At 38.7% G+C, this 21530-nt stretch overlaps 1 protein-coding gene across 6 annotated transcripts in view; it reads left to right on the plus strand.

The window, feature by feature from the left end:
• Positions 1-21530, plus strand: part of FBN1 (fibrillin 1) — a 148613-nt gene that overhangs the window by 50636 nt on the left and 76447 nt on the right. For all 6 annotated transcript variants that reach the window (XR_005566766.1, XR_003542735.2, XM_039390052.1 and 3 more), the window contains exons 7-13: positions 3757-3954; positions 7197-7322; positions 11793-11918; positions 15700-15858; positions 18708-18866; positions 20156-20296; positions 21087-21206. Coding sequence is in view for 4 of the 6 variants with exons in the window: in XM_039390052.1 (XP_039245986.1) it covers positions 3757-3954; positions 7197-7322; positions 11793-11918; positions 15700-15858; positions 18708-18866; positions 20156-20296; positions 21087-21206 (1029 nt within the window). In the remaining 2 variants the exon portion in view is untranslated. The remainder of the gene's footprint in view (positions 1-3756; positions 3955-7196; positions 7323-11792; positions 11919-15699; positions 15859-18707; positions 18867-20155; positions 20297-21086; positions 21207-21530) is intronic.

Below are 21530 nucleotides of genomic sequence, written 5' to 3' on the forward strand. Positions count from 1 at the left end.
TAAAAACTATATTGTGCTTGAAGCCAAGCAGAGGTTGGCTTGAGATGTGTATCTGGTGTCAGAAGTCTTGCATTATCCTGGTGCTCGGAGTCTCTTCAGTGCTGTCCAGAATTACTTGGAACAATTATCGTTATTTATTGCTGTGCTTGGTTTTGATCAAAGCCTGCCAGGACTACATATTTCAGCAGCCTGTCTGGTGCTTTTAGGAACATAAAGGATCTTTTGAGAAGATAACTAAAATTATTTGATGGTTGTGACTGAAACAGGAACAAGTTCTAGATCAAAATGTAACTTGATTCTTTCCTGTGGAATTAATAAGCTAAATTGTTGCATGCTGTAAACCAGTGTCATTCTATTCCCTCTTTTTGACAATATTATAACTTAATATCTTAATGTAGTTTTACAGTTTCTACTGTCTTTTCAGTTGTCTGAGGCTCCCTGTGGAATTATTCCTTATCCAAATAGCTAAGAAGTATGTGAAGAAGCAGATAAAGTTGTTAGATAACTTATGAGTATAACATTATGACTAATGCCTTACTGAAGGCTGCTTGCATGTGCTGAAATTTGCATTAGATTTGAATTACCAGTTGCCCATCTTTAAAAAATCGTTTTACTAAAGTAATTTCAAGTCTTAACATTCTTCAGTTAAAACGAAATTACCTCTGGGAAAAAAAACCCAAACAAATTGTGTAATAGCTTTCCTGGCTATATTTTCCCTTTTTCTATCTTTTCAACTCCTGACTGATCACGGCTACCTTGTGTTTCAGCTTTACTTATTGAAGTAGTTTGAATAATCACATATCACATGAATGTTTAAGGAAACTTTGTTGCTGCAAAATAAAGATTGCGGTTTTCAGCTCATATCCCAAGTCTCTTTCAATTGATGTGTTAGTAGAATCCCATTTCCTTCTTGTAGACCTTTATCTTGTCAAAAAAGCCTAAACTCACTATTAAGAATGCTTTGATTTTAAAGCTCTATTTACTCAGCCTATTTATTCTGTATAAAAAAAAATGGACTTGACATGTGGATTTCTCTGTGGCCTTAGGTTGATGTGTACATCCAAACGATCTTTTTCTTATGCATTTTCTGACATTTAGAATTTTCTGGTAAGAACAAAAAGAAAATCTTCCTTGTGAAAAAGTGACAGTTTGAGAAAACAGAAGGAAAACTGTACTCAGCAGAAAACTGAGTATTAAGAATAAAATTTATCAAGGCAAAAGATTAGGTGAAAGTAGTCTGTAATTCTCTATTCTAAAGTGTTATGAACTTGAATAGTAACAAATAGGAGCTGGACTTGCTTGGTTTTGAGTGCATATTTGACTTACTTCATGCACTTTGAGTGCATATTTGACCTACTTCAAGATTTGCGTGATTATGAAGTTAACTTCATGGGGTTCACCATATTTCTAAGACATATTAGCCGCTGCTAAGTCATTTATAGCTTGAAAGCAGACAATTGTAAATGCTGATCCATTCATATCCTACCATAAAGTTCAAGATGGGTTATTCAGTGCTGTACGATGCTGCCACAGAGAACAAAATGACTCCTTTTCAAACTGTCTATATATAAACGGCAGAGGGACAATCCACAATGAGGGATTTCATTCTGAGGAGGTGCACTGAAGATTTCCTGTCGCCACCACAAAACTATGGTGTTTCTAAAGAAGTTGTCATCTGTTGCTTTAATATTAGAAGTTACACTCTGAGGAGTTTTGCACAGAGTAAAATATGAATTCTCATGTTGGTCAAGGATGAAGAATCGATCTGGGAAATTAATTTTTTTAATTGATAGGTATAATTGATCATGACCTATTTGTATTCATTTGTGTGTTGAAGGAATAAGATTAAGCTGGTAATACTTGGTTTTGTACTACATGGTCGAAAGCTGCATGTCTAGAATGAGAAATGAGAAAGAAGGCAATGGCAGTTTTGACAAAAGCAAAACAAGCCTGTCAAACTGGGAAAATAAAGCAGTTACAAAAATGCTTTAAAATAGGGAAAAACTTGATAGAAGTTGTAGTGTAGAAAATTAATATAGGAAATGAAGGGACCCACTAAGAAATACCAGGCCAAAGAAAGTTATGATGATGACAAGGAATTAAATAATCAAAGGCAAGGGAGATGTTATCAGACATTCTGACCCATTTCATGATGAGGCTGATGGAATTGCTAGAGAAGGGAAGGGAGAACTGTACAGTAAATGTAGCTGTACTGGTTGGAGGGGATAGGAAAGGAATTTTATATTTGTAATCTGAGAGCCTTTAGGGATGAAAGTAATTAGCAGGATTTGCATTTACATATTTTTATACAGCTAGTCCAACTAACCAGGAAGCCTGAAAATAGCTAGCTAATTGGTTCTCATATCATGCAGGTTAATTCTCCATAAATCTGGAAATATAGAGGCTTAAAGAAGATTGTTGTTGTTCTAGTATTTTAAAAGGAAAAGAGATGATCTGAATGATTATAGAAGTGTTAAACAGACAAAATATAGAATGGCAGTTATAGGAAGTAATACATAATTAATGAAGAAGAAATTATATTTATTGTCATTTAGTATAAGTTTTTTGGAGGTAGGTCCTTCAAAGTAACTTGATATCCTTTCTGAGGTCATCATGTTTAATTGATGAAGACAACAGTAGCAATACAGCACTATTGTGTGGCTTACAGGACTTCTATAAGCTATTTTATTAGTTAGATCAGAATGACTTGATTAATTATCAGAATTATAGGATGTGGACACAGCATCCCTAGATTGGCATGAAGGTGGAGCAGATGGGAAAGGCATCCATTCTCACGTCTGCCTTATTTCACACTTTCTAACAATGGCTTACTGAAAATATATTATTTTTTAAAAAAGTTTGAAAGTGGCATGAAAATTGGAGGAATTTATAATGTTATGAGTCTAAGGCAGTGTGGATTACTTAGTGACTTTGGCTGAGGCACCTGGTAACTACTTCAGTACAAACAAACATCAGGTTCATAATTTGCTGGCTATGCTTACAGGATGCTGGACTCTGTCTTGGTGCACCATGACAAAAAAAGCATTTTAGGGTTGCTTGTGAAAAATTGACTGGAGTGTGCACCCTGGATGTTCAGGAGACAGCAGGAGTTGGCAATACCACTGTTTGTTTTTTGCCCTCGGAGGATGGAACAAAATAAAACCTACTAGTATTTCATTAATATCTTAGTTTAATTCTGTCTGTTGGCTAAGTGACCTGTCCTACCATAAACAAATCCAAGCAGATGTGTTCCACATGCCCTCCGTTCAGCTGTAGGCAAAGCTTACCCATGTGTCTGGTGCAGCGTATGCCTGAGTAACAGTGCAAATTGTCCTCAAAAAACTTCCTGCAGTCTGTTCTCTTCCCTTGAGCCTCATTTGAGAACAACACTTGTGAAAATAAACATATCCTAACTCTTTTATCAGTATTCTTTTAATTAATGCACTGAATATTTAAAGCAACTGATGAAAAGACCCCTGAAAGAGTATTATGAGTGATTAAACCAAGCAGCAAAGGGGACCTCCAGGATCTTAATTTTATAATAGTCCTGGTAAAATAGTCACAATTTATATTATCAGTGGATTTGAATGAAAGAAACAAAAAATCCTCTGCAGAACACTGCTAAGTAAAATTGTTGGGTCGGTGGGCAATTTGTGTGAAAAAGACTTGCCTAGACGTGCTGTTGTTTTGCTTTATTATGAGTTTTGTTGTGTATTTTTATTGTGATGCTGATTCGGTTTCCTGTGTTTGGCTCAGATTACAGGACCGGCCCTTGCTTCACTTTGGTGACCAACCAGATGTGCCAGGGGCAGCTCAGTGGAATAGTCTGCACAAAAACCCTCTGCTGTGCCACCGTCGGGAGGGCGTGGGGCCACCCCTGCGAAATGTGTCCTGCCCAGCCCCATCCCTGCCGCCGGGGCTTCATTCCAAACATCCGAACGGGGGCCTGTCAAGGTAAGTTACCAGCAAAGCCTCCCCCAAAGCTGCTGAAATTGTTACTGGATTAATCTTAATTGAGTTACACTGCTGTGAATAACCTGTCCTAAGCCATTCTCAGCTATATGTGTGAAGAATGGAAAAACACTGTCAGATGCATTACTTCATGATTCAGTGAGTGTCTGCTGTTCAACTGAGTACATTAGTAACTTGGGTCATGTGAGAGCAGCCAGCATCTTAATGAATTTCTCACTGCCAGCAGCCCTTTCCCTTGGTTCTGTAATCGTGTTTTTCTGAGTGTACCACTCCATCACTCTGTGGAGGAATTTGTTCTGTTGCAGAAAGCACTCAAAACATGCAAAAATCAATCTGTGACAATGCTGCTCCATTTATCCGGTGTGGGATTTTTTAGCTAAGAGATGTTGATTTTGAATTCATCTTAGGTGTCTTATCTCTAGAGCTACACTGCTTTGACCTAGAGAAAAGTGCCTGTCGTGCCATTTGAAATGCCCTATTATACATTTTATACAATTTTGGAAATGCATTTGCATTTGTTTCAAATTGTAAAATCCACCCAGATGTTGCTTACTTCTTTCAGAGCATGCCTTACCATAGAAAGTCCTTACACTGCTTTTGGCTTTTATTCTAATACTTCCAGCTGTATAAATTCCTTTATTGTCTGGATGTCTGGCAGGAAACAGGAGAAAGTTAACAGGGGCAACTATGTGGATTATACATTCCCAGGACCATATCTTTGGAGCCAGTTTATTTCAATCTGTCTAACATTTTCTAATAAGTTACAATATTTTTGAAAATAGGGGAGATAAAGATTATAAATCTATGAGTTATTTTGTATAACCATTAAATTCCTATGAAGGACTTCAAGGCATTCCGTTGCATTAAAAATGTAGATACTTTCTGTCACAAGCCAAGTCCTGGTTGGTGCCTGCAGACAGACATTGTGAACTTCGAGATGGACATGGTTGTGTGTGCTGCATGATCTGCCCATATTTTGACCTCAGTGATTCTGTTCCCCCTCTCCCTGTAAAGGTCAGGACTAAATTGTGCAGAAATCTGTGGACCGAGGTTCTGGACACTTTTGAAAACTTATGTACATAAATATGTGGCCCACACCCCTGAATTTATGCCACACCTAGTTATATCCCAATTGTTTGTGTCATGGGAAAGCTGTAGTGACCTCTCCAATGGGTTTTGTGCAGTTTGGAATAAGGATACTTCTGCTTACTGCACATTTCTTAGCAAGCAGCTACATTGATGCTAATCTGCATGTGGTGCCAACACAGTTTTGGCCCTGAATGTTTGACTTGTATTTTCCAGTTTTTTCTTCTCAAGTATTGTGTTCATAATTTCAACAGATCTGTTATGGGATCATATATTAGCTTTATTTTTCATGCAATTGTACTAAATCAAATCCTTTTGAAATCAGATAACTTCCATTTAGACTGGAGACATTTCAGGGATTTCACATCCATATTCAATCTAAATAAAGGAAATAAACAAAATCCAGGTTCTCTGAAGAGAAAAAGAAATCCTTATTATTGTGTGGAGAAGTCAGAAAAAATAAAACAAAAGGGAGGGCACGTTTATTTTCAAAAGTAAATAGAATATCACTGCTCAAAGTCTGACTTTGACCGAAAGTTAAATTAATATCACAGCTGAGATTTTTAAAGATACAAAGGAGAAAAATGAAAGCCAAAAGGTGGGATTTTGAAACAGACATTGTGACTCAGAAGTACAACTTCTTTTTTTTTTTAATTTTTGAGTTTTTTTTTAAGTCAGTACAGTGCCATGAAGTCTGACTGATTGCTGTTATTAAAGCAGAGCACATTGCTGTAGCTTGAGTCCCAGCAGCAATGTGGCTGTCGTGGTGCTGAGGCTGTGCTGGTTCTGTGGCCTCACAGCACAGCTCTTCCCTCGGGCACAGCTCTTCCCTCGGGCACAGCTCTTCTCTGCCTCTGCTGCTGCACCCCCTGACCTGCCTCAGTCTACCCAGGGATCTTTACATAACAGTTTACCATGTGGTACAGATATGCCCCTTGGCATTCCTGAAACTTCCTACTCCCAGGAAAATTGCCTCTTGGCCTTTTGTACAGATGTAATACTTCGCTTTTCAGACTGCAAGGCACATTACAGCTGGCTCTCTGGGATTTATAAAAGGAGATTTGAAGGCATCATCTCCAGCCCAGTGTGAAGCCCAAGAACTCAAGCAACCAGGTTTTGTCAGCAGCAGCTGGTTCTCCTGGGGAGCTGGGGGAAGCACAGGAATTTGGATCAGAGAGTGGAGTGCTTGGTGCTCCTGAGGGAGCTCCTGAGCAGCAGAGACAGGGCAGCCCCTGGGGACTGTGAGCCAGACTTCCTGAGTCTCCTATTGCAATCCACTCCTCCTCCTCCTTTAGCCTCTTCTCTGTAGCTGTTATTAAGCTGTGACAACACTTCTGCAGCTAAGTGACGGCACACATGTTGTTGTGCTAAAATAACTATGAGGCCAGAAACTGGGACCTCTTGAAAATATTTGTTGTGAGCCTACTACGTAGCCCGTGATACCATCTTTGTTGTTTCATTTTCTTCAGTGAAAAAATCAAAAGCAAAGAGAGAAAAATAAAGGGGAAAAAACCCCTCCAAACTGATGTATGTCTGAGCAGGTCCTTAATAATTCCTCTTGAGACATTAATTATGACTATGAAACTTCTTGAGTCAAATCCTAACCGCAGTCTAAGGTCATTGGTGCTGATCTTCCTGGAGTGATGAGTTATTAATTTCCATCAATAATGACTCTGCAGTTCTTCGTGCTCTCCGTGAGGCCCCTTCCATGCACACCCTACTCCTCTGCACTGGTGGCCTAAGCACTGGATGGAGGTGCCAAGATTTCGGAAGGGGCAAGTGATTTTGGGTGCCCAGCTTCAGACACTTCAAAGAAACTTGAGTTCTGGCTGGCTGTGTTCTCTGCACACCATTCCCCAGATGTTTTAGAAAAACAAAGCAATAGCAGTTAGATATTTAATGTCTGTAACAATAATAACCATGTGATTTCTTGCAGAAAATATTTAGAGTACTGTACTTAATCATACTTCGCGTAGAGTAACTACAAAATTAGTGTCTGTCTTCACAAGCAAGTATCATAATATTATGATGGGTGAAGAATGGATTTAGGCATATTTACTTTAATTTCTGTGTAGACAAATTATTATGGCTGTTCTTGAGAAATGAAAGTGGATGTTTTTTCCTTTTTTATATGATAGATGTGGATGAATGCCAAGCCATCCCTGGGATCTGTCAAGGGGGAAATTGCATTAATACTGTTGGATCTTTTGAGTGCAAATGCCCAGCTGGACACAAGTTTAATGAAGTGACACAAAAATGTGACGGTAAGAACTTCTAGAACTTTCTTCTGAAAGTAAAAGGGGAGAGTCTTCTTTTGGGGACTGATTTTGTTTAACAGTTTGTAACAAACTTTTCAGTCTCTTTTGCCATGAGTATGCAAACAGCATTATTCACTGAAAATAAAAATAGTGATGCTTTCTCCTAAGCTTAAATATTGGCCCTGCAGCTTTTTACAGCCTTTTTGTAATGTAACATTTCACAGACTTAAAGGTACATCTTAACATTAAACATTAAAACTAAAAATACTTTCCAACTGATATATTGCTTTAGAAATACTTGAGGCACCTGTTTCTTTGTGGATCTTTTGACCAAAGAGTGTATATTACTGGAAGGTTCAACACATTCCTACCTGCTCAGCTAATTTAATCTTACTTATTTAATATAAGTGGGAGTTTGACACTGATGAGTGAAGACTGCAGGACTGTGCTCTAAACTCACCCTTACAGCTGCAGATGTCACAGAAGGACAAACATTTTATCTTTATTTACTGGTCATCCTAATTTGACAGTACAGCAGGTGCTAGATAATAGTGTGGAAATTTACAGTGTGTGATTATGGAATCTTGCTAATTTTTGACTGTGATTTGATAGTGTTTTTTTCCTTCTAATATAATAATCAAGCATAGATGTCTCCCTTGCTTTAAGAGAATTTTGAATACCTATGGAACATAGCACTAGAATGTGTCGGTTGCACATTATTGATTCATATTTACAGTGAAGTCCATATATTGTTTAAACTCTTGCAACTGATTCTACTTTCAGTCATTAGACAAAAATTAAATTAATTTGAGCAGACAAGTTTCATAAGTGGTTAGTGATTTTGGAATGCTAACTTTGGTTATCATAAAGGATTTTGACTGTAAGAGTAAGGTGTGGATTCACCACCCTTTCTTGCATCAGGTGCCTTTTAAGAAGCACTCGAAATTTTTTAGTGATTTCAGAAGAATTATGACATTCTTTCAAAAGAAAAATCCCTATTTCAGGCAAAACTTCATAATTTATTTGCATGTTAAGGAGAGCAATTTCAGAAGAGTTTGTACACGGCATGGTTTATGTATCGTCTGCCAATGGTTTTGGCAGAATGTAACCTACATTTAGGGTAGAACAACATGGCAAGTGTTTCCTTCTGTGGATGAAGTACCAAGACTGTGGTGAATAGGAAAGAATGAACGTGTACCTTGTTAAGTATTAGTTCATGAAAAGCTGAGAGCTGTAAGTGTGCACAGGCTGCATCACATAAACATTTTGGTGGTATTTTTCAATTGCTGAATCATGAAAAAAACCAACCAACAACAAAAGAACAAAAAACCCCAAACAGCCACCAACTTCAGAGCTTGTACTTGGTAACAGTTAAGGGACTGGACCCAAGAACCTGGTGTGGCTTGCTTTGCTCCCAAATGCTGCCGCAAATTTCCCACCCCATTTGTGAAATCCCTTTGGAGTGATTGCCTGGCTGCAAAGATTGGATGAGTTTTTCCTTCTTTAATGTCATACGTGTAGATTTTTGAACCTCAACAGACAGAGTTACTTTCACTGCATCTTCATATTGTAGGTACCAAACAATTTTAGTTAAAGCTGTGTGGGTATTAATACAATTCAAAGAATTAAAAGTAGCACCTTTATACCAGTGTCATGAAATATGATAGAGATTCAACATTAAGAGTGTGATCATGAAACAGCAGAATATCCATTCCAGTATTTTAAATTATCTTTTGAGTTTTATACGGCAATATAAGACAAGGTGTTTGTTTCCTAGTAATTAACTATAATTAATTCTTATACTTAATAAATAACATCTGATTGTGTGCTTGGTTTAACTTCCTATCCAGCAAGAATTACTTCTGGCAGCTATAACATGTCCTTGGTCACTGATCTAGTACAACTGGGAGCTACCTGCTGAATTACCAGTACTGTTTTTTCAGGGGGTCCCCGTTAAAGTGGGATCATGATAGCAATCGTCAGGTACAGAGAGATGATGAACAAGATGGGAAATGGGGTGTGTTGGCTGAGGTTCTCTTTATTAGCATAGCTGCTGGAAACCTTATTTCATTGCTTCATATAAGTATTCCTCTTCCATTTGCATTAATTCTGAGGTAAATGCTTTTTCTGTGGTGACTGGGGGGGAGTAATTTTTCCTGGAGTGACATTTAAGTCTGCGAGTACATCAACTTACCTTTATAAAACTTGCATGCTTAACAACAGCAATGTTGCTTATAGGAATGTCAACACTGGTATAAATAGTGAAATACTGTTTGGGTTAGGCTCAACCCTAAAATAAAGAGTGATGATTTTGCTTTTAAAAAGGTCGGACGCTATATAAACAGTGGCAACACTGACTTTAAGATAAACATTGGTGAATTTGAGTCAGAAAATGCTTGAATCTGATCCATTAACGACTGCATTTTTCTCTGTTAATTAAGGGCTTTATTCAGACCAAAATTCAATTTCCACATTTTTTGTCACTGAGACTTTTGGGACTCCTGTGGAGTATAATCGTGGAGCAGAAGCCAGAAGTCTCTTAGCAGTGCTCCCAGGGCACTCGGACTTGAGGCTTTGGCAACACCCTGGAAGTAGCACTGAACAAAAAGTCACACCCCTCTCACACACCCAAGTGAGGAATGTGACCCACATCAGGACAGCTGGCAAAATGCTGGACAAGAATGTGTGCAGAGGGGGCCCAAAGCCTTGCACACTTAGGATGGGTCAGTCTGCAAAGTTTGGTTACCTGTGTGCCATCCCAGCCTTCTACTACTTTCCTGCAAAGGCAAGGAGCCACAAAGGTATTAGAGCATCCTGTGCCTTACCCAGGAGAAAGAAAATGTTAGTTTTTGTATCACTGAGTTTTTGTATTACTGTCTTCACAGGAGAAGTAGAGCAGAAATCCTGTCTACTTGCTCAAACACTCGTTAATGGTCCTGTGGGACTTTGGGTGTTCCTCCATCTGTTGGGGCCAAATTCCAATTTAGGCGTTACATTAAATTCCTTCAATCGTTTTTGATGACTATGGTGTTATTCACTCCTTGCCTTGGTGTGCTGGGTGGTGTTGCAGTATTTCATCTCAGAAATTTTTGTGGTTGGTGAAATCATTATTACAGCCATGTGTCTATCTGTTCTTGGATCTCTGGAGAGAGGTTGGGTAGAGTCCTGTGATGCCATTATTTCTAGCTGGATGCTCTCTGTCAGGAGAGCAACTGGGTGATTTTAATGGCTGTGACAGGCAGTTTTCATGGATCACTCCAGAGAATAACCTCCCTTTCTGCCCTGCTTAGCTGACCCTTCTTGTAGGTACTGTGGAATAGAGCAAGCTGTTTTTTAACCTCAGCAGAACTCCAGGTCCCTACAAGATGAGAGCAGTGCTAATTAGATACAGCTGCATTTTTAAGACTAGAAACCAAAGGGAAAGTAACTACACATCACAGGCGAGCTACTGGTGGTAATTAAGGAGCAATTGGGGCTGACATAGGTTGTTGTTCACATAGCTGTAGATAATATAAACTAGCTGTGGAAGAAACCCTTCAAGTTCCCTCTGTTCCTGTGTGCAGCTATGATGAGGTGTAGGAAGGTATTTGTTAGGTTTTTTCCCTGCACACTTTGAAATTTTTTCTGCATTGTAGCTGTGATGATGATTTAGTATATGGATTGAGATTTGTTAGTGAAGACAATCATGATATGGAAATTTTATTTTAAAATCACTGACAAAATATAAGGGGAATTGTGGACATTGCCTGACTTCTGCAGTAGATATTTCAGTACTGTCTAGAAACCTCTTGAAACTTCAGAACTTGTGAGTGTAATTTGACTTAATGAAGAAAGCTAGGAAAGGTGATTTTTGTTGCCTGCAGTCATCCTGCTCTGAGCTATAATCCTGTCAGATTAGTTAAACAATACCTAGCTGCTCAATGCTTTTATATGAGGGATTTCCAAGACAAAAACCAAGTGCAGTGAGAAGGAAGGGCCATTCAGTAAGTGCTGCACTTCCCTTTGAGTCTGTACTGAACTGGTGCCTCAGTATGTTACCAGGAGACTGTTGTGCTGCTGGAGATAACTTAAGATCCTGATCACTGTAGTCATTGCACAGTTTATTCTATGGTCCCAACAGACTTTTCTTAATTCTAGTATGTAGAATTCAAACTGAAGGGGTTACACTTTACTTACAGTTAGTAAATCTCCTCTGCAGTTTAAGATTTTCATCCGTCATTATTCAACAGTAAAACTAAGTCTTTGGCTTTTAGCAATTTACAGATACAATATTTTCTTTGGTTCTGTTTCATTTCTGTTTATAAGATGCCTAACAGAAGATGCTGATTCAAAACTGCTGATTATGCCCTTAGTGTGTAAGTTAAGAGGGGTCTCAGACCACACTGAATTTGATCATTAACACTAATTACAAAATAGCTATTCTTGTGCCAGAACTAATTTAGCTAACTTTCCCCTGCATCTTTTTTTGCCTTGAAGATATTGATGAATGCAGCACCATTCCTGGAATCTGTGATGGAGGAGAATGTTCAAACACAGTAAGCAGTTACTTCTGCAAGTGTCCTCCAGGGTTTTATACAGCTCCTGATGGCTTAAAATGCATAGGTGAGTACAATCCTTTAAGCAATAGGTGTTACAAACATTCCTGAATATCTAAAATGGCTAACAGTGTACCAGAAATGTATTTCAGCTTGCAATCTTGAAATCCTTCTACACAGAAATACATCATGTGCCTGTATATATATTCTGAAGTGAGTTTTCCATTTGCAGAATGTTTCTTCTTTCCCTGTTCGTTGTGACCTTCCCTTTCATTTTTCTTACTGCATTTTTTCTGTTATGCCATATTTATTGCCTTAGAACTTGTTTAACCCATCCCCTTGATGTTACTGCTCTCCTGTTTGTCTTTGATGTAGTCCGTGTTATATTCAGCAATCACTTAGAAAAGCAAATTTGCATTCCAGCAGTTACGATCCTAATACAGGTATTTTTCATTAAAGGAAGTAGTGTGATAAACTGGGTATGGGACATTTGTATGTGGTTTCATGATGCTGATGACTTGGCAGGGCTGTTCTCTCAGGTTTTCACTGTGGCAGAGCTGAACCTGTCTTCCAACACTGGTGAGACCAGGCACCAATAAACTATGGGAATTAACGCAATGCTACAGCCATGAAAGAACAGTGTTAGCAGTTATTCCTTCTGGGAAGCAAGCAGCCTGCTCTGAGGCAGGTCTAGTATTCAGTTAATTTATTTATTTCTCATTTTCGTGCAGGAATTTCTTTTTTCAATGCCAGTTCTGAATTTTGGGCAAAAATCAAATTAAAGGTTTATTTCCTCAGTTTTAGCTTGCTTACCTTAAAGGCTCAGAGGCAGTGCCAGCACTGGGGTTCAAGAAAGCATCCTGTGTTTAGTACCTTTGGTAGAAAATAATTTTGGAAAAAAATTGAAAAAAAATCCCGAACTGTGCAGAGTTCAGTACCAAATTATATTAACCTGCCCGAGAGATCTGGAAACAGTTTGGGTTATGATTCATTTTGAATGGTGCCATTCAATTTCTACAGGTTGTAAGTAATGAACAGCATTTCTTCCATCATCAAGAACAGCATTTTTCTAGATTTGATCCATACTCTGCACTTAAAATGTCAGTGGGATTTGCTTTTATTGCTTCAGATTAATAACTACTAAATGACTATGGATCATTAAATCATTGATTGATCCCTGCACTTAATATTTATAAAGGAGACTCGCCTTTCTGTAACAAAAAATTTCTAGAGATGCACAACTTGCATTTGCTTTTTGCTTTTTATAGTCACCACTCAGTCAGAACTACCCAGCATTCACACCCATATTCCTGCATTTTTCCAGCATTTTTTACCCCCTGTATTTGTAGGCTGAAGTAGTTCAGCTAAAGAATTGGGGACTTAAATGATGACAAGATGTGATAAATAATATGCCAAACTATGAGCCATCATTAACATTTTGGCTTTGTGTCTAAGGCAAAACGTGCTAAATGGGAAGCACTATTAATTATCTGCAGATATTTTGGATTCGTGTCTAATATGCAGACTGCATACTTGTCATATTCATGAGAACAGAGCCCAAATCTTCAGTAGTGTTGGGCAAAGCATGTAATCTTGTTTTAATTACAAAATGCCTGTCTTAAGTGAAAAGTGTTAGCTGAACGTGTCTGTTCTGTTTGAGAGGAGGAAGTGCTTCTGAGAAATGTATCCCTTCTGGGACTCAAACTGAGCAGCACTGGGGCCAAACGTCCAAAGGGAGAACTGGGAGTTCCATTATTACAAACCTTAGAAATTAGAATAGACAAAGCAAAGATAATATCTCCTAGAGCTGAAGAGCAGAAACAAGAGTGGGGCATCTCAACCCGAGTACACAAAGAATGCTGTGAAGAAAGCTGCCCATACTTCCAGCTGGCATAAATTTGTTTGGTCTGTGTTACTTTTTGATGGCCTTTTTAAATATTTTTTTTAAGAGACAATTTTTTCTTGAAAGTTATTCTCACACTGATTTTTTGCCTTTTCAAAAGACTATGTTTTTAGTAAAAATAATAAAATATTAAAAATGAAACAGTGAAAATGTTGTTTCCTGCTGTTCTTGCCCATATTTGTATGTTTTACCATTTGGAACAGAAAATGAAAATGAAAGGGGAAAAAAGGAAGTAAAAATAACCACATTATGCATAAGGAAAGATTTTATATTTTTCTTACGACCTTACTGTCTTTTTCTGAAAATGATGTGGCTTTTGGGCACACTCTTACACCTGTAAGTAGACAAAGATGTTTGCTGTGTGCTTCCCTCTTCCTGGTACATTGTGTGCTTGCACAGATCCCATGTAGATTCTTTTTCCACTTTTTCCCATTGCTGCTTTTAAATGTTACAAAACTCGGTGCTGACCAAAACTGAGAGAGATGAATTACAGAGGATGATGATGGGGTCTGTTAGATTACTTCCTTCCTTGCCATCCACTCCATCATCACACCAAGCATCTGAATCTCTCTCCAGGTATACTGGAGGACAGTTTCCTTTTCACCAACAATTTGCATCAGAGCTTTATTTGATTTTTAAAAGGGTGGATGAAGGAGTAAATGTTTGTGGCAGTTTTGCTGGGTACCAGGAGAAAATGGAGGACCAGTAGTAGAACAGAGTAGATTTTTTTTTTCCCTCTGTTATCTATCTATTATCATCATAAGATAATACGAGTGACCTAACTAAAGTTTGGAAACAAAGGCCATCTGACTCTTTTAGCTATACTGTCAGTAATATCCATGTTCAGGGTTCCAGTTAACAAAAAGCAGAATCATCACAGACTCTCCCAACATATCACTATATGTCAATTGCCTCAAAAATAGTAAGAAACTTCCATGCTTTCTTTTATAACCTCGTGAATAGCTAGTAAATTCTGGAAAGCACTGGTAATAGACAGATGAATCCACCATACTCTGGATAATTGAGGTACTGTTTCTTTTGGAAATGATGTCTACTGTTGTAAGATTATGTGTGCAACTTTTTCCACTACATTTTGACAGCAAATATTTGTATATGTTAGAAACAAACTTGGTCTGGTTTATCATGCAGCATCAAATCACATCACAGCTTATACTGAGTTTGACATGATGTGACATATTGTGAAACAATTCCTCAAAGCTTGAGATGGTATCACAAGATTATTTTTTATGATTTTTTTTCTTCCATCCGCATTTTCTCTTCCTTTGCTAAGCTGGGGGATCTCTGTGCAGTGTTGTTAGAGCTGAGTATATAAAATCTGAGTACAGGATGTTCTTTGCACAGCACGTGCTTATCCTTTTCAGACAGGAAGCCAGCACATCTCCATAAACAGTGTGATGGCACCAGTTAAAGCTGTATTGCTCTTTCCTGCCTGCAAGCCTATATCTTGTCAAATCACTACATACTTCAGCTGGGGAAACCATGACTAATGAAAAATGAAGTAATGCTTTGAGAGCTGTGATGCTGTGAATTTATTGCTGTACTTCAGTGGCTTTCAAATCAAGGCTTAGACTGAACTGATCTGGTACTATCTTTAAAAGACATGACACTGCAATTTTTCTTTAGGGACACAGTCTTATTATGTACTGAATATATGCTTCCATTGTATTTTTGCCTCCCTTAATTCATTCCTGTTCCTAATTTCACTGCAGCTTTCTCACAGGAGGTGTTACACCTGAATCCAAAGCAGCCCAAATATTATCTAGGTTTTTCTGTTTTTCTGCCTTTTGTTTTCTGGTGGTTGTAACCTTGTAAGGGCTGTGTCATTGATAATGTAAATCTGTCAAGAAAAATGGGACATTTCCCTTTAGTGAAAGTCCCATTCCTCACTGGATGATTACATATATCCGTTCCTTTCTCTCGGCAGACGTGCGTCCTGGATTTTGCTTCTCCACCCTGAGCAACGGGCGCTGTGGGAATCAGCTCCCCCAGCCCATGTCCAAGATGCAGTGTTGCTGCGACAGCGGCCGGTGCTGGTCCTCCAGTCCAGCCAGCGCTCCCGAAATGTGCCCCATCAGATCCACCGGTAAGAATCCACCTGAGTTCCTGGCAGTGTTGCTGAATGCTGACTGTCTTTTAGCAGTAATGTTTTCATTAAAGAGTGCACAGAATGGTTGAGGCTGAGGGGCACCTTGGCAGGTTGTTCAGTCCAACCCACCCTGCTCAAGCAAAGCCTCCTATGGCAGGTTACTCAGGACCCCCAGGAGGCTACACCAAGCAGACAGAAACAATTACTTGTTGCTAATTCGTATTTATTCTGACCTTACCTAGTTCAGATTTTGTTTTCAACATCCTCTTCATGATCAAGTTACTTGCTCTAGAGCCTTCTAATAGGTCCCTATTCCCTCTACGGTTTCATTCTCCTTGGGAAACTGTTTTTTCCTTCCTTATGACAAGCTTTCTGAGATGCCATATATTTCCTGAAATTTGACAGAGAACGTTGCTTCTGTCTGCTACCAAAATGTGCTTTACTTTGTTGCCTCCCTGTGTGTTGAGATCCCCAGATAACGTGCGACTTGAACTGAGGGAAGATGATGAGCAGATTGTGAAACTCAGTGTGAGGGAGTGGAGGGAAGATGTTTTTGACACTGTTTAGGACTGGAGACCTAATGAAATGCTTTAGAAAAGGAAAATACAAGAAATTTCAGGATGGGAGGGAGGTCAAGAGAGGTGCCGAGTTTAGGGAGGAATAGGGATTGTAACACTATAGCAGTGTAACTCAGACATTGTCAGAGCTCATATATGGGAGTCTTTATTATTCTTGTTTTTAATCTTTTGAGTGCAACTGCATAGTACTAGAGCAGAAATCTACAGTCAGAATTCTTGGAAGCCTTTCTGTTTCTGTCACTGCCTTATTAATAATATTTAAACATGTTGAAATTTCAAAACTGGCTAGAATAATGCTGAAAAAATAGTGTAATCTATTGATAATCATGTGAAATAGGAAGACAAGGAGAAAGCTTTTAGTCTTAACACAGTTCCTTGTTTTCTTTACATACTTTCTAATTATTCGTATCTAACTGGTGAATAAACTGGGTGGAAAAGTAAAGTAACTTGGCCAAAGCTGCAGACTGAGACGTCATGGAGAAGGAGCTACAACCCAGGACTTCCTGACTCATAAATCCATGCAAGGTCTTCCAGATCAGGGTTACATGCCACTTTTTTTTTGGTTTTATTTCTGACTTGGGATATAAACTGACACTGTAAATTACTCTTTTCAAAAGTGCTTTGAAATTCTTTGTAAGGCTTTACATGTATTTAAGGTATTGCTGTCATTATTTAATCAAGTTCAGTTATTCCTTCCTTAGCGTATCCTGAGAAAGCAAGACGAGGAATTTAGAGCTGTCAGTGGCCCAAAGTCTCTCTAACTCTGAAATGGAAATTTACTGCAATATAAAGGGGAGCACTAACTGCATAATGTAACTGGGCAGTTGCATTTTCGATGTGGGCAGCAGATCCACTTGCTACTATAAAATAGACTGTTTATTGCTGGAAATTATGCATGGAGAGTAAAGTTGCAATAAAAAAGGCTTGCACTGTATTTATTTGTATAACATAACAAGAATTGTTTATGTGGAATAATAGGGCTTACCACTGACACTATTTAAAGACTAAAATTAAGGAACAATAGAGGGAAATGCAGTGACACATGAAACAAACTGATCATCTAAGAGCATTAAATAAATGCAGATTTCATAATCAGGAAAAGCATAACTTAAGGAAGGCTACAATGTTTATTTAACAAATCCTCTGTCATTCAGGAAAAGCTTCTAATGTGTATTACAGGTGGAAGCAGAAGTGAGATGAAAGTGTTGAAGGCTGAAATATCCAGCTTAGTTGTCCTAACATTTACCTTATTTTTCAGTTCTCATTTTTTATATTGTTTCAGGAATTCATTAATTTTTTTTTATTATGTAATTCCTCTCCCCCGTTGTGCCACAAACTTTAAATTTTGAAGTTCAAAGGTATTGGCTTCACAAATAGTTATTTGTGTACACATGAATTGTGAACATGAATTAGGTCAGCTGGAAATGTGGTCTTTAATTGTGATACTCTGTGTGCATTTTTTGGATCACAAGTTCCAAAACCACACTTACCAAAAACAAAAGAGTCGGGGGCAGGAGGAAAAGTGGGGCAGTAGGGCAGATGCCACTAATAGAGATAAACAATAGGAGAATGCATCACACTCAGAATTGACTGTGCTTACAGCAAAATAGATAGTTTTCCCATCATGTGGAAAAGAATTAATATCATGTGGATCTGACTTGGTTTCTCCTTGGCTACACTCCTTAGACTGCACCTCGTTTGGTTTCTGCTTTTGTTGGCAAACTTAATTTTCACAGGGAAATAGTGTTAGTGTATTCATTCTCTAATTGGTTTTGCCTCATTGCTTATATTTATATTTTTTTGTTTTAGGAGGTTAACTTTTAAGAAATCCAGTTGAAACTGGGCTTTTTTCCCTGTTAAGTATTTTTCTAACTCTGTGACAAGCTTTCTATTAAATTAACTTGGGATCAAATCCAAAAGTCCTTCTTTAGGTAAACTTCACACTGAGTTCACTAAAGACTTTGCTTGAAAGAAGACTAAGTAGGTTAAGATCAGGTCCCCACCTCACTGTTCCATTTCCTATCCGGGATGTCAGTTATGTTACCTTTTTACCAGCAGTCTTTGGACACCTAGTGTTGAGAATCTGTGCATTAATGACTCAGTTCACAGAACAAAGCTCATTACTATGAAGAAAACATACAGACTCACATTTTCCAAATTATTTAAGATTTGTTATTGCTAATCTGAAGCACCACAAAAAGGGGGAGAGTTGGATTAAATGGAAAGGCTGCAAGAGTCTAAAGCAGGACTTCTTTTTTCATGTTTCAGATGAGTATCGCAAGTTGTGCACAGTAGCTGCTCTGCTGCCAGCAAGACCTGACCTTCCTCCGGCCCGTCCTGACGTCATCCCTCCACCACTCATTCCTGGTGTTTTCCCTCCTCCACAGCCAGAAATTGTCTATCCATCTCGGGCTCCACCACCTCATGGTAAGAAAGAAAGAAAACCTTTCCTTGCACTGTGTGCATTTAACTTCTTTAAAAACATGCTTTTCTCAGTAGCAGCATGCTCCCTTCGGCTGTTGGTATCTTTTGCTTACTTCACGTGGATGTGTAGTCTCTGGATATCCTTTTAATCAGAGCCTGTTACCATGTATCTTATGCTAAGTGTACCTTGTGTTTTCCCTGTTGAGATAGAATTCAAAAATTACATTCTCACTGTCTTTACTGCAGCTCACATATTGTAGTAGTTACGTTATTGTTGTTCTGAGGCTATTATAAGTTTTGCTGCTTGTCAGCATTGAGGGATGTGAATAGCTCTTTGACTAGGTTGTGAAAGTTATTTACATTAAAGAGCTTGTCTGGGAGAAAGCAGCTTCTTTCAGGTTGTTTTTCTCACCCTCACTTGGCCAGGGAGGAAGTGTACTGATAAAAATACTATTCTGCTGGACAGTGAGACTGACCCAATGTGCAGAAAGAACTTTAGTGATACACGTGAGTGTGTTAGTTTTCTTGACAGCAAGGAGGAAGCCAGAGCAGACTACCAATATATTCCTTGGTCTGTCCTTTGCTCAGGGAATTTACTTCATGCCCATATAGTCTGCAGTAGGCATGTGCCACCTGAAATCGTTTGGCATAGCCACACTCTTTTCCGAGTGAACAGAAGCTGATTTTGCCTGTGCTCTGTGCAGATGCAAGCAATCTCTGCTTGCACTGGCACCAGCTGAAACTATTTAGTCTTGGTTCAGCACCAAGCTGAGCTAATAAGCCTGAGAGGCAAAGTATGTTAGCTCAGGCCTGACACGGCACTGACGTAGCTGCACAGCTTCTGGTCAGCTGGGAGCAGGGACAGAGCCAGCTCACGCCTGCCTGCCAAAGACAGTATAGGGATATCTCCCAGGGCTATCCCTGCCCTCCTCACTCTGCTATCTGGGAAAATGAAAATAACCAGTCTGCCTGCTCTTTGCTACTCTAGGCTTTTAGTAGAGTCCCTGCAGTGCCACATACCCACTTTATCTCTGGCTGTGAGCAGACTTGGTCCTCTTTGGCAGGAGAAGAGACTCAGACTTGCTGCAATGAAAAGATCAGCAATGGTTAGCTGTTTTCAGACAAATCTCTAGGAGTCAAAGTGTCATCTTCTCTCTGCCATTTTGCTAGGTAATTCACATTACAATGGAAGGCAAATGTTGACTTTTAATGGAAAATGCTGCACAAGTTGCAGGCTACCAGAAATTATTAAGATGAACATTAAAATGTTTTTTCTACTCTTGTTATTTCAGTGATCTTGCCGGTGAACTTAACTGACTTGTGCCAAACATACCGACATCTCTGCCTTAATGGGCGTTGTATTCCCACTCCTGGGAGCTACCGCTGCGAGTGCAACAAAGGATTCCAACTGGATGGTAGAGGGGAATGCATTGGTATGTGGTTTTCTGCTGTAAATCACAGAGAGGAATATATTTTAAAGGAAAAAAACCCTGTTCTCCACACAGTGTAACAACTTAGGGTCTATAAATAAAACAGTCCCCCTTCCAAAAACTCTCCAGTAAATAGATTTCCAAGGACTAATTGATTTCAATGGCAAACTTACTTTTACAACAGTTTTGCCTTTAAGACAGTATTTAGCAAGTCTTGTAACTTGTTACAAAATTGTACAGAAGCAAGGATTTCTTATTTTACTAGCCTACAACTATAACGTGTTTATTAATGATTGAAAACAATCTTTTTAAAATGCTAGTAGCTCTTTGAGTATGTAATGACCTATTGTTAAAAAGAAATCATAAAATGGGGCTCAGTAAGATTTACAAGTCCTCTTTCAGCTCCTGAGGAGTATCTTGTTGGGCTCTTGAGACCCTTAATTTTGGAACTTAGCAAGAGCTTGATGATGGAAGCAAGTATTAGCTGTCTCTTACAGGCAAGATTTTGGTTCTATCAAAATCTGTGTCTTCAGTGTGGCTGGGAATGTGGAGATGTAGGATTGAAGCCTTTACCTCTCACACATGCAATATCTTGTCTTTTTGAATATTTCTTTTTCCCAGCTCCTTCTTAGCTTAGAATGTGGGATCGTTTTCCTAGGAATTCTGTGGTGTCCGCTTTTCTTTCGGAGTGAAGGACACTGTTTGTCCAACTACAAAATGATAAAATACCCCTACAGGCACGAATAACTTTCAAGCAGTGTTGTAATAAAAATATATTGTCTCTGTTCTGCAGATATTGATGAATGTGAGAGGAGTCCGTGCATTGGTGGAGACTGTGTGAACACCCCGGGATCCTACATCTGCCAGTGTCGTGTCGGATACCAGAGCACAGCCACAAGAACAGAGTGCAGAGGTAAATCATGGCCTTATAGCCTGGTCTGTACTATTGTATACATACTAGGAGGGAAAATAGTTCTTAACAGATGTGTTAAATATGAGGGTTTTTTTAAAAAGAAGATCAGATATGGCAGTAAAAATTATTAACCTGCTGGAGCTGCTGTTCACAGACGGGTTTTGTCTTGTGCTAAAAGTATCTTGGCACCATTTGTGGCTTTGAAGTGGAAAAGACATACTTTCTTTTTTTTAAATACTGAGAAATTTTTTCTTTTGCTACTAGAGGATCTCAAGGACAATTAAACATCCCTTCTTTGAAGAAACCTTTTATCTATAAAAGACT

The sequence above is a fragment of the Pipra filicauda genome, unplaced genomic scaffold (genome assembly GCF_003945595.2).
Source record: "Pipra filicauda isolate LSUMZ 115617 unplaced genomic scaffold, ASM394559v2 scaffold7_size6619720_pilon, whole genome shotgun sequence".
NCBI classification, from domain to species: domain Eukaryota; kingdom Metazoa; phylum Chordata; class Aves; order Passeriformes; family Pipridae; genus Pipra; species Pipra filicauda.